The sequence below is a fragment of the Megalopta genalis genome, chromosome 15, assembly GCF_051020955.1.
Source record: "Megalopta genalis isolate 19385.01 chromosome 15, iyMegGena1_principal, whole genome shotgun sequence".
In the NCBI taxonomy this organism is placed as follows: Eukaryota; Metazoa; Arthropoda; class Insecta; order Hymenoptera; family Halictidae; genus Megalopta; species Megalopta genalis.
The window spans coordinates 2,540,347-2,553,721 of NC_135027.1; the positions used below are offsets into that span (position 1 = coordinate 2,540,347).

Consider the following 13,375-nt stretch of genomic DNA (forward strand, 5'->3'; position numbering starts at 1 on the left):
CCAGGAAGTGGTCCGGAGCTTTTCGAGTAGCTAACCTGGGCTAGATGTCCTGAAATTGTCTGAGAAATCTACGCGAGTGCTTCTAACATTGTTGGGAAAAAGGGTTCTTAGTTCGTTTCTGAAGGTTTCTTGAAGACTGGACGTCCATTCTTCTTTTTTGCTGGCACCCTGCAGACGCAAGCTTGCTGTAGATCGCGGATATTTATGCAAACTAAAAATTTCCATCCCTTGTATCAAACAGGAATTAGATGAAAATGTATTTCTTTTTTCAGTGACGTTCATACAGTGAAAGTGATGCTGCATTTTGAAATTCTTTAGCCTTCACTGTTCCGTATTTTGATCGTCCATATTTTGCTATATATGCATAAAATCCTCAGTCTAATCATAATACTTCCATCGAACTAATTCAGAAAAGTTTGAGAACAAGTTAACCCCTTCTCAATAGGGTAAACTGAACACAAGCACGTTGACGCATATAGAAGTAAAAACAGTTCGCAGGGTCCGTAAAGAACATGAACGGACGTGTAGAAAAAGTACCGTGACGTCTTTATTCATCGCAGAGGAGATAATAAATAGAATGAAGGGATGAGGGGATGAAAGATAACGAAGCGTTTACAGTGGCAAGTCCTGGTAAGGATACTGGTCCGGGTTGATTTCCGGCGCCCATCCTCTGTAGGGCTGGTTCACCTCTTCCTGCGACCTGTGCCAGTGTTCATGGTGCACTTCCGGCTTCACGATGCCATAGGTGACCCTGGCAGGATACGCCGGCGGCGGTGTGAGCAGGGCTTTCAAGGCCACAGCGCCGGACAGGAGCAAGGACATCAGTCCGGCGCCGAGTCCTTTCAGCCCGATGAGTCCTATGGCGGCGATCACGATGGGCAGGACAATGATTGCCTTGAGCTTCAGGAGCAGCAACAGCGGCAGGACGATCCTCTTCAGCTTGGTGCGGGCTGGAACGAAAGAGAAACTTGTTGGATTATAAAATATCTGGGAAACATTGGTAATTGGTGGAGCTTTAATTGAGAGGATCATTTGTCAGGGATTTTTGGGACGTTTCGGGGTAAAATCGATGAGACGACGATGTCCTCGTTCAGTCGTCGAGTGTAAAATGTTGATGAAAATTGTAATAGAGTTTAGGTGGCATTGCAAAGGTTTTTTGTTTGGTGGATTTTTAAGCTTCGAACGAGGACGTTGGTAACAGAGACCGTTAAATCGCGGAGCATCTGCCTTCGAGATACGGACATATTCTACAACAAGGAATATTTTATTTGTGAGATACGAATAATTACAATGGCATACGCGCGATTTGTCACGTATACATATAGCCAGGGGTGTAGGACAGCGCGATCGCGTACGACGGTCGACCAGCGTATTCAATGGATTAAGTGAAATTCGTCACGGCGATTGGTTTCAGCGGCTGGAAGGAGTTTCTAGGAGCCTCTAATGGCCACTTGTCGGCGAGTCTACTTTCTTCGACATGTGGCACTCTCGTTCAAGGTCCTTGTTCGGCGTGTTCTCTCGCCGACCGTCCCAGAAACCCGGAATCCCGCCGGCGGCCCACTTTATCCCGATCCCTCTCTCTCTCTCTCTCTCTCTTCCTCAGACCCCTACTTCGAAGACCGCCACGGCGTTTTCGCGGATGCAGAGGAAGTGGGACGCGTCTTCGCGGCTTTCTTCTGCCGGCCCTTCGTCCTCCTCCTCCTCCTCCTCCCCCGCAACGAGCGCCGATAATCCGCGGCGCGGGGGGAAGCACGCGGGGAAAAAATATCCGGAGGTAATCTAGACGCGCGAAAAGAGGCCGGAGAAAGAGGAACGGGAGACGATGCCAGTTGGCCGGCGAAGCCAATCGGAAGACGTCGCGCCGGAAGTGCCACTTTTCGGCCAATCGGGACACCGGCTCGTGGCTCACTTCCAGCGGATTGGAGAGACGATAGAAAGGCGAGGTACTATAAGATCGAGATCCAGACGCGATCCACGGACAGACCCGAAGTCGGCGAGGGCAGCCGGAGACGCCTAGAGGATTCCGGGGAATCATCGGGCGAGACTATGCCGGGGATCATGAGCATTCTTTTCAGATTTCAGTGGTCCTCGAGTAAGGAAGATTAGCGAGTTAAGATTAACCGAGTTAGTTTTATTTCTTTCGAAAGGGAATTTGTTTAACGATGTTTTTACCGTAATTCTACGCTCGTCTTTTCGAAGTTTGAGTAGATTGTAGGTGATCCGAATAGGGGTTGGAAGTATGCAATGTAATTGTTAGACTGTAATTAGTAGATTGCTGATCTTTATGCGAAATAAAAATGATTCAACGAGCTTGTGAGAAATACAAATTGAATAGAAATAAATTGTTTCTCTTAATAATTTTGATAAGTTGAAAACGTTGTAACACACAAATGCTACTAAATTTTTCATATGCCTTCACAATTTCATATTTCAACTGTACATCTTTGCCATAAACGCATCAAATTCGCAATCTATCTAGTAATTTGAGTCGAGAGAATTGGAAAATTTTAGTGCATCAACTGCTTAGTTAGGAACTTTGCTCCTTTCCTTCGGGCTTCCTGTTTCAATTCTTAGGAATTTCTGTCGCATGATGTTAGCAATTTGTTTGGGGAAATGTGGAGAATTCATTCGTCATGCTGAGAATTTATTTTGACGCGTAAGAAGACTTGTCGATAGCACTAAATTAGACCATTATGACGTTGTCACGTAAAGGATTAACTTGACAATAAATGGTACTGCGCGTACTAATTTTTCAATTGCACTTTGAAGAGCATGAAGTATCTTCGATTATCCAGGAATCGTTGTTCGTTCAAGAAATGTGTCCGTTTACAGTGGCGTCCCCTAGTTCGAAGGTGTACCGAGTTTTCAAGCTAGTTCTTCGAATGAAAGAGACTGTGTCTCAGAAGTCAGTTAATTTTGCAAATATTTTTCGATCGGTGTATCCTCTTTTGAAAGTTTCTTTTAAAATTCTAACTTGGTAATAAGCTAACTGCATCTTACAGAATGAGATTCTACATACACAATTAACGAATTAATAGGGTATTGTCTTTAGTCTGGAGTTTTGACTTAGGCCTCTACGGAAATGATTCGTCCTGCTAAAGATACGATTGTTAATATTAAGTAAAACCGATAATACCGTCTTATTGAACGATAATACTTCCAAAATGCAACTGTGATTGACGATCTTATGTTATATATTTGTCCTACTAAAGATACGATTGTTAATATTAAGTAAATCCGATAATACCGTCTTATTGAACGATAATACTTCCAAAATGCAACTGTGATTGACGATCTTATGTTATATATTCGTCCTACTAAAGATACGATTGTTAATATTAAGTAAAACCGATAATACCGTCTTATTGAACGATAATACTTCCAAGATGCAACTGTGATTGACGATCTTATGCAACGATGATTGAGCTATTACGTCCACTAACTCACTTTACATGATGTCGCCTAACTCTCTCCTCGATGGTCTAAGCCTTCAACGTGTGACTTTAATGCATACATCGATCTAGACTCGACTAAAGTCCACCTCAATTTCAATTCGCCATCAGGGTAATCGACCTCACCTTCGGAAGCTCCAGTCGTGAGTCCTTTAAGCTCCATCCCGACCTCTTTCTGTCCCAAAGCTCTGCCGAACATGTCCGCCGAGGATCCATCGTCTGGAAATCGGATCTGGATCTTGCGCGTCCTCAGGAACTTCTCGATCCTGCTGACTAGAGGATCCTCGCTGGTCCTGGCAAGCTCGGGGTCCTCGTCCAGGTCCACTTTCTCGAGGCTGACCATGTCACCGAAGATCTTGATGGTATCCATGCGATTCAAATCGTCCATCGCCTTGGTCAGCTTGGTCTCCATCTGTCCCGCGGACGACCCGTCGTCTGCGACGGCGAGTGCGGCCAACGACAAAACGATCAGCAATTTTCCGTTCATCGTGATTTGGTATCGCGAGGCCGAAGCGAGGATTTTGACTGTTTGCCCCCAGGGGCAATTTTTCTTTTATACGTTGGGACCGTGGCCGGTGGTGGGGCCCAGTTTGAACCATTTGGCAAGCGACGTGCAAGGGCCGCGGTGTCAAGAATATTAATTCGATCGCGTTCGACGGGCGCATGCACGACGTCGCGGTCTCGTGACGTATCGTCTGCCGATAGAAACTAATTTTCCTTTTACCCGGGATATCACTTTCGAGCGATCGCGACCGCTCCCACGTCTAATTGGGTCTCTAATGGCTGCAACGTGAGCCGTCTGCGGGCAATTTCCCTTCGGCGGGCTCGGGTTACGACGAAGGAGACAATACGAACGAGACCGATATATCATCGGCACAAGAAGTTATCGTGAATTAGGTGCGATCATGTTTCAGTGCTGATTTCTGATTCGTTGTTTCACAATTTTTGGGACTGTCAAGATGCTTCGTTGGACAATCCATTTATACCGAAGTATTTTGTAACAAAGCTCCTGTAACATTTTGATAAATGCAGTCTCTTATTCTCTTAGCCTTTTATCAGTATCTTATTTTTATTAAAAAACTAGATAAAAAATGTGACGCCTGAACCATTAATTTTGATTTATAAATAACGTAAAAATAATTATCTGTCTACAGATGTTTCATGGTTTTTGTAATAAGCACAGATCTATTACTAATAGCAACAGTTTTTAAATTACTGGGATTAATCTGACCCCGCAGGGTTCGCGGAAGGTTAAAAAGCAATTTGGTGCTCAAAAGAACTTCTGCTTAAAGTTTTCTTGCATACAATTGACCACAATTTTGGCACATCCATGAGCTTCGGCTCTTAAGAAACTGATTAAACAATCAAACCCATTTGGAAACACCGTAGACGATTCCATTCATTTATCACAAACTTAACAAACTATATATTGGAAAAATACATAGTGTCAAAAATCCTTCATTAGACTTATCGTCAGGGTTACAAGAGGTCCGGCTAGAAAGCGCCAGCGCCGACAAAGCGTCGAACGTAGCCGACAAAGCGTCGCAATGAAGAAGAAGAGGAACAAAGGCTGGAGTTCGAAGATCTGTTGCACTGTCGTGCACAATGCGGCGAGCTTCTACAAAGAGCCAGGAAAATATTCGGAACGGTCTACCACAATGGCGACCGTGCCGAGTCGCTCGTCATATTCAGGAGCGGCCCGTTAATAAGTTTCTGGTGAAAATTAGATTTCCGTGTCCGTCCGTGTGACACGGAATGGCATGCAAAAGGCGGCGGCGTGTGTCCCGAATGTTTCGGCGTCGTCGTCGAGGAGCGAAATGGAACGAGAGCCTCGCCGCGAGGTAGGGGGAACGCGAGAAAACAGAGTTACATGCTGACGAAAGCCGCGCCGGTGGGAGTGCGAACGAAACGTGGATACCGGCCGCATCCGATAGGAATCGCATATGAGCCAGGCGGCGAGGATACCTGATATTTCAGCGGGGCTCAAACTAATCACGTACGGAGCGTTTTCTATGCACCTGGCAGGCAGGCCCGGGGACCGAGCATAAATAATTTCTTCAAATTAGAAATCGCGCTTTCGAACGCGGTGCCTCGCCCATCGACGCCGGACAAAATTCTACGGCACCCTAATGATTATGGAGATTGGATCTAGCGCTGGATCCAAGCTATAGATTCATAACTGAAATTGAGTAAGACGGTTTGCTAATGACACGAAACCTGTGTAAATTCGACGGGGAAATATCTTAGACAAGATTTTTACAAGTGAGACTGTTATGAAATAATTGCTTATAATATCTTCTCATGGGTATTGATCAACTTTCAAGGACGCAAATTGAAGCTGAGAGTACTCTCTTTTTCATCGATCAATTTCCAATTTGTAAAAAGTACGACATCGTGTCGACAATCGAGGAACACCGATCAGAAACGCTGAGAGGCATAATTAAATTTAAAGACATGGGGCTCGTTCAAATTAATTGTCAATCCTTTCCGGCAGGAATTAGTTGACTTTTGAGAACGTAAATTGAAGCTAGAAGAATGTGCTTCGTCATTGATCCATTTCCAATTTGTACAAATTACGATATCGTGTCGAAAATCGAGGAACACCGATCAGAAACGCTGAGAGGCATAATTAAATTTAAAGACATGGGGTTCGTTCAAATTAATTGCCAATCCTTTCCAGCGGGAATTAGTTGACTTTTGAGAACGCAAATCGAAGCTAGAAGACTGTGCTTCGTCATAGATCCATTTCCAATTTGTACAAATTACGACGTCGTGTTAAAAATCAAGGAATATCGACCGATAGCTCCGAACAGTACGATTCGACTTACAGGTATAAGGTTGTTTGAAATTAATTTCCCAATGCTTTCCCATAGGAATCTTTTGACACTCGACATCTAAAGTGAAAGCCAAAGAAGCATACTTTACGGCAGAGATAATCGTGAGAAGCCCCGGACACAGGATTTTGGTAGAAATAATTTATTATCAGTACAGTTGGTCGTCGAATAATTTAAGTGATCCATAAGTTAGGGTACAGTTATACATAAATACTAGTCTAGCAGTCGTGAGCCGAAGGGTCCGCGCCCACCAGGCTCTAGAGATATGGCGAATGGTTTCTCCATCGACGACAGAGCCGTCGAGATCATCTCTTTTAATGAGCTTCGTTCGTAACGGGCATTTGAGCTGCGTACGCCATAGCATGGGCGTCTTTCTCAGCTTCGAAGCTTCTCTTGTAATAACCTTGCTGCTGTGCCACGGCGCCGGATGACCAGCCTTGGCTGCCATTGTCGAGCCATGCCGGTTGAGTGTTCTTGCTGAAGAAGCTGGCTTGGCCTTTGTTCTCGCCGTTGAACAGCCTCTGGAAGGCCAAGACTCCGGCCACGAGCAGAGCGACCTTGCCAACGACGAGGGCCTTCGCCACCAGAAGTCCGAGACCTCCGAGAAGGATTGGCACCAGAGCGAACAGCTTCACTGCGACTGCGGCTACCACCGGCAGTATCAGCTTCTTCATCTTGCCGCGGCCTGAAAAGCGAGGAACGCGGTACAGAGCACACGCGATGCAGAAAGAACAGCGTGCGAAAATTACATAGAACAAGCGAACGGAACGATTATAAATAGTCTAACAAGCTGTACAAAGTTTAGAACCCGAAGCTAGAAAGGATGCTCAAGTGGGTCTTCTGTCGAGCCGGTACCAGGAACTTGGTGGCGATCTTCATAGAAATGACAGCCGTGACAAGAGCTCTCGGCAAACGTTCCACGTCAAATATTTAACCACGAATCTCCAGCACGCGGTCAGCCTTCCGGATCCATGAATGAACCGCCGACAGGACGAGTGTCCTTTCTTCGAGGTGAGGCGGGGGCCAAGGTTCCACGAGGAAAGGGAATCCGAGGAACAAGTTTGTCCGGTTAACAGGTTGCCGCGGCGCGTGTGGATGTCGCGAAGGTGAAAGGCTCTCTCTCTCTCTTTCTCTCTCTCTCTCTCTCTCTCTCTCTCTCTTTCTCGGTGAACAGTTCGTTCGTTCGTGACAGCGTCGAGACACCGCCGCCGTCGTCGTCGGGAATGGGAGGGACGGGGATTACGTAATGGGCAACGGCGCTATCGTAGGCGATAGTTGGAAAGTTACCTTCGTCGAGAGCACGGGAAATAGAGGCGTCCTCGGGTATGCTCAGCTTCAGGCTGTGGCTCTTCACGAAGGACATCGCGGACTCGTAGAGCATGTTCACCAGCTTGATGGCGCGGTCGGACGCGTCCCTCGGCAGCTCGTTCATGATGTCCATTTCCGTCTTCAGGTCCTTGCCGTTGCGTTCCACTGGAACAAGCAATGAATCGTGTAGAGACACCCCCCTATCCGACGGTCCGAAAAATGTTGCCAGACTCGGCGCACCAAACATCGGAAGCTGCCTAAAACTGTACCTAGACCTTGAACGTTACGAACACTTCTCTAACACGCGGAACTATCAACGAGCCCACGGCTAAACGAACTACGAAACTCCACGATGTCCACCGGTAGCAAGGTCCAAACTCACTTGGCGTTTCCCGGACGAACTTGACGCCGTCGAAGATCTCGATGTCGCTGGACCTGGCGGCCCTGTTCAAGGTGCTGGCTGCCTTGACGAACATGCAGCTGAACATTGCATCCTCTTGCACCAGGCAATCGAGGTCCATGTTCGCCTGCGCGTCGATGCCGTCCGGCATGGGCACCGCCATCGCGGACGCGGCGAGAAGTCCCAGAATCACTGTCTTCATCATTCTGATTGTTTCTCGATCGGTGGATACTCTAGCGACGGAATAGACACGGTTCGGAGACGGTTCGGAGCACGTATCTCGGAAAATTTTCGGGACAAAGTGTGATCTGACCCTCCGTAGCGTCTATCTTTATAGGTCTGCACCGGCAGGGACCCTCCCCAATATCCCCACTCCGGGTTGCGATGACGCGTATGACGAGACCAAGGCACGCGTGAACCGTCATCGGTGGTTCCCTGACCACCTCCCCGCGGACGCGACAAACTTTCTTCGATAATTTTTTAAACAAACCGCCTCTCTGCCGACGAACCTCGGCCCGGCTGGGCGGACCTTAGTCTAAGCGATCCCTGATATTGGTGGGCCCGCGTGGGTCCCCGCGATTTGGGTCAGTAGGAAGGCGACGTTTTAGACGCTGCTCTTAGAGGATGCATCTCCCAGACGCTGCACCAAAACCAATTAGCTTAAGCGAGGCGAGGCTTTGTCTGAAACGAGCTTAGTCCTCGTCGGAAGTACTCGATGATGGAATCATGGACGATGGTTCATCCACGTTTAAGTTGCACTTGAGATCAGCGAATTGTGACAATTTTTCAATGACATGTTACGAGTCTGCCGATGGTTGTTCGCTTCGAGTTTTGCTAGTACACGTTTGTTTTAGTCTCAGGTTTAGAGAAATACATCGTACGTTTGTTTAATCGAGACAGAACGAAGAGATGCAGAGAAATGAAACGCTTCATGCAAATCGAAGCAATGCTGGAATTTTAGATTGGCTATTCGGGAAAATATCGCGGAATCTTCGAGGCGTTGGGATTCCCGAAAGTGAGAAGCCGCCTGGTAAATTAGTCGTTAATTGCTAAATTAACGGTCTCCCTGATAATCGACCGAACGCTTGGAATACGCGCGCACGCTATTTTTAAGAGTTTCCATATTCATGTCGGAGACACTGAAAAGGCATCGGACTTGGTTGGCTCCTGATTTCAAAGTCATAACCACGTGGTAGCCGGCCCAGTCATCCGATAGGTATTAAAAGCCGTCATCTATAGTCCACGACACTCGTGGCTCGCATTCCACGCGACCCGATAGAAGAATTCGACGGAATCGGGCCCACGGGCCCGACAGATAAATGTACGACAGCCCGATGGCTGTTTGCTGACGATGTAATTAACAAATATTTCTCGTAATTCGTTTCATTCTGCTTTCGGAGATTGAAATATTTCGTGAATCTCTGCGTGTGATTTTTTTCTTTCATTTTTGAATTCGGCTCTCGAGAGTAGAAACACCGATTTTCCTATATATTCCAAATGCATTCAGATGCGTCCACGTGCAGCGAGCGGCTCACCTTGACCCACAGACACGGCCACCGGGCGCTACAAACCACGGATTACATCGGCATCGTCTGATATAATACCTATTCGAACAATTTCCCTGTTGTAAAAATATAATGTTCGCACCTGCCGGCGTGGTTAACGAAGAACGAAGTGTAAATTGTAAACGCGGATGGGATAGTAGGTGGACCAATGAGTAATCTAGTATCTTTTTCCGAGAATGAAAGGCCCAGGCTCATTAGTATTCCTCTCACACGATGTCCCGAGGCTAGTGAAAGACTAGCTATTTCCGATCGAAATTATTTTAAGCTCTAGGCTTGCGATCTTTTCTTTTTAAACAAATTGTGCACTTTGAGTAATTAATTAATCTCTAGGACCTGTGCGGGTACATTTAAAAGTTTTGTTTCTAGAGAAATATTTTCACAAAATTTTGTTTTATTAAAACCAGGCGACAGCCGAATGAGGCGACAGAATTTTTCTGAACTCGTTTCCCGAAAAAGCTGTTTTTCCACTTTCTTTTATGACGAAACATTTCACATAGCTACGACCGGTTCCATTGAAACTTCTTTGTATTCTAGCATCCTCCGACCATACCATAAAATAGCACAGCCTATGAATGTTAATCGCGAAGCATTTCGTATCCGAATCCCGCAAAATCGGAATTCGAATATTCCCCAAATAGATCGCGCGCGATAAAGATCCGAACACCTGTTAACGTCGCGATTAGAAAGTCAAATTATGATCAAACGGTCCCAGACACTTGGTCACCGTGACATTCCTATTCATTTCGCTGGTCACCCGCTGGTTGACGCTTTGCCAACCACGAAACCACTTAATCGAAGGTATTAATCTGTTAGTCTTCCAAAACTTAGCATTCAAAACAAATTTGAAGCAAAAAGTAATTAAGATCTTTGTCTTCACGGAAGCTTCTAACACAGAGAATTAATTATTCGTCCGCGATCTTTTACATCCCCAATTCACAATAATTTATAATTACAGAAAAAAGCATTAACACAGCATATATTAACACGCTTTGAAATTTGATGCAAGTTGAATGATTCGTCGAATAAATCGCAAGCAATGAACAATTAAGAAAATCTGCTCTTTCCTCTTTAACAAATCGAACTTTTTTCTCGTATCTCGCAAATTCGTTTGCGCCTCAAATGCACGACTCTGCAGCGAGCGCAGCTGCGAAAGAAAAATTTATAATTGCAGAAAAAACATTAACACAGCATATATTAACGCGCTATGAAATTTGATGCAAGTTGAATAATTCATCGAATAAATCGCAAGCAATGGACAATTAAAAAAATCTGCTCTTTTCTCTTTAGCAAATCGAACTCTTTTCTCGTATCTCATCAATTCGTTTTCGCCTTAAATGCAGAAATCTGCAGCGAGCGCAGCTGCGAAAGAAATCGCGGAGGAATGTGACAGATCGCTAATCGATCTCGGATGGACATCGTCGGTTGCAGAACAACAAGAACCGCGAAGTAGCCCACCGAGCGTCATTTCTTCGTTGTACAAATGTTGAACAATGCAGCATCGGGGACATTTGTCAGCACCGGTAACCGGCTTGGAATGGCAACTGCCTTATTCGTCGCTCCATTGTCTGTCACGGGTCTCTTTAAATATTTAACAGCCGCGCGCGAAACCTCGTCATCTCTTTTCTCTCTGTTAACGGTATCCGCGGCTTCGAGGCGGTGGATTTTCGCGATTAATTATCTAGGTTACGGCCCTCCCCGAACTCGGTTACTTCCGATTACCTCCTCGACGCCGATCCCGTCCAGGAAACGAAGAGGTACGGCCGTTTGCGGAACGACCACGACGACGCAGATCCGTCGCGGCGACGAAAGAGAAACGGCCGTACAGAATGCTAATACCGCGGCGTTAAACGGTGAAACTTCTTTTTTTTCTCGTGTCTGCTCAATCCGCTTTCGACGATGATTCAATTCGGACCGGCGCTGTTGCGTCTCGATTACTTTCCTCCGGATCGATCCTTTTCGCGTAATTCCAATCCTTGTTTTCATTAGACCGCGCCCCCGATGACGCATGGGGAACTGCTCCAGCATACATATTTTCCATGGGAGATCACGAGAAACGTTGGCTAGAGACCGTTCGATTTTTCGAAGTATTCTGAGAAGTCCTGGAAGTCCGGCGACCCGATAAATCTGACCTCTTTTGGACCTTTGTTCGTTCTTCGAGAGAAGTATTGGCAGCTGTGCTTCGCACGAAGAAGTATACTGTTTTTTTTTAAATTATCAGACTTCTAAAATGTTTTTTTTTTAAACGAACAGATATTTAATCTTCTAATAATATTTCTCAGTAAAACGATCTTATGTTTCTGCTTTGAAAATATTTCTTTAAATATAAATCTTGTATATTAGGTTTCAAAAATTTTCTTTTTTAAAACCAAAGGATACTTATGCTTTCAATAATATATTTTAATGAAAGGATCTTATATTGCTGCTTCTAAAATTTTTCGTTGCAAATAGATCTTGTGTTCAGGCTTCTAAATATTTTCTTTTCAGGACGATCAAATATTTATGCTTCTAATAATATTTCTCGATAAAAGGATCTTATACTATTGCTTCTGAAATTTTTCTTTGCAAAAACGAACAAATATTTATGCTTCGAATAACATTTACCAGTAAAAGGATCTTATATTGTTGCTCCAAAAATTTTTCTTTGCGAATAAATCTTGTGTTCAGGCTTCTAAATATTTTCTTCCCAGAACGATTGAATATTTATACATCTAACAATATATATATTTCTCACTAAAAGGATTTTGTACTGTTGCTTCTGAAATTTTTCTTTGCAAAAACGAACGAATATTTATGCTTCGAATAACATTCACCAGTAAAAGGATCTTATATTGTTGCTCCTAAAAAATTTTCTTGCTTTTAAGATTTAGCTTTGCCCTTATAAAAATCTTGTGTACATTCGTCTAAAAATTCTCTCGACAAAACATTTATTAGGCCATTTTATTAGGCCATTTTAGGCCCCTAAAACTCGTCTTTCATCTTCTACACTTCGTCCACCTAATGAGAAATGAACAAACGAAATGTTTAATCCTCAGATTAATCCGATCTTTCGTCTCCGCCGGTTTCAGTTTCCGCCGAACGATGCACGTGCCGGCACAAAGGAGTAAAGGAAAGGTCGATTACAATTGTAAACTGGTTCCGTATATTTTAACGGGAAGTCGAGGCTCGCCACGCGAGTTCCCGATGTGGTTCATAATTCTCGGAATCCGAAATGAACTTTCTCTCCGCGATGAAGCGGCTTGATTACGTAACGCCGAAGCCGAAGCGGCGCAAGACAATTAATTATACGGTATTGTTCGCGGTCTCATCCACGGGTTTGAATGACTCCCGCGGCCGGGATACAATCGACCGGGAAAATACTTTCTACGGTTCGCCGTGCGATATTTAACTTGGGGTAACCTTGATACCGGCCCAGTGTTTGCCGAACCTGTTGGCGGCTCCTGGCGCGCTAACTATGGCCAGCGAATTTTGCAACGGCTCGGACCCGATCCTCCGAAATACCGACGTGTTATTTCGCGGTGAAAACAAAGAACCGCCGGAGAGAAAGTTTTTTTTTCCACGTGTCGATCCGATTGACGTTTCTGTTAGCGTGGTCCCTCTGAGTTCTTCGTACAATAGTGTAATTTGAAATGATTATATCTTTAGCGGTCGTTTGTTTGTATCCATTAATCATTTTCGACCACAGAGTCGTTTAAATAAATTTAACGGAGATTTTTCTCTCGCACTGCTAATCGTTCACTGAATTCGTTACTGTACTTGCTAAACATCTGTTACAATTTGAAGGTTCTAAGTAAATTTCTGTCGAAGATATATTCAAAT

At 45.0% G+C, this 13,375-nt stretch overlaps 2 protein-coding genes across 2 annotated transcripts; both read right to left on the minus strand.

Moving 5' to 3' along the window:
• Positions 1–523: 523 nt before the first annotated feature.
• Positions 524–3,963, minus strand: Osi15 (DUF1676 domain-containing protein Osi15). The gene is made up of 2 exons (XM_033484835.2): positions 3,579–3,963; positions 524–950 (listed from the first exon to the last, which is right to left on the minus strand). The coding sequence occupies exons 1-2, from the start codon at positions 3,937–3,939 to the stop codon at positions 613–615; spliced, it is 699 nt and encodes a 232-aa protein (XP_033340726.2). The 5' UTR covers positions 3,940–3,963; the 3' UTR covers positions 524–612.
• Positions 3,964–6,412: 2,449 nt separating this feature from the next.
• Osi14 (DUF1676 domain-containing protein Osi14) lies at positions 6,413–8,294 on the minus strand. The gene is made up of 3 exons (XM_033484489.2): positions 7,977–8,294; positions 7,574–7,759; positions 6,413–6,971 (listed from the first exon to the last, which is right to left on the minus strand). Exons 1-3 carry the CDS (start codon positions 8,197–8,199, stop codon positions 6,601–6,603), a joined length of 780 nt encoding a protein of 259 aa, XP_033340380.1. The 5' UTR covers positions 8,200–8,294; the 3' UTR covers positions 6,413–6,600.
• Between the last annotated feature and the right edge of the window lie 5,081 nt (positions 8,295–13,375).

What these genes read in the sequence shown, in the direction of transcription:
- Osi14 (XM_033484489.2), bottom strand. Translation starts at nt 8,199, where the DNA reads ATGATGAAGACAGTGATTCTGGGACTTCTCGCCGCGTCCGCGATGGCG. An exon ending in GTTCGTCCGGGAAACGCCAA is followed by an intron (nt 7,760 to 7,976) that starts GTGAGTTTGGAC and finishes TGCTTGTTCCAG; the next exon opens with TGGAACGCAACGGCAAGGAC. An exon ending in TTCCCGTGCTCTCGACGAAG is followed by an intron (nt 6,972 to 7,573) that starts GTAACTTTCCAA and finishes CTCGCTTTTCAG; the next exon opens with GCCGCGGCAAGATGAAGAAG.
- Osi15 (XM_033484835.2), bottom strand. Translation starts at nt 3,939, where the DNA reads ATGAACGGAAAATTGCTGATCGTTTTGTCGTTGGCCGCACTCGCCGTC. An exon ending in CACGACTGGAGCTTCCGAAG is followed by an intron (nt 951 to 3,578) that starts GTGAGGTCGATT and finishes CTTTCGTTCCAG; the next exon opens with CCCGCACCAAGCTGAAGAGG.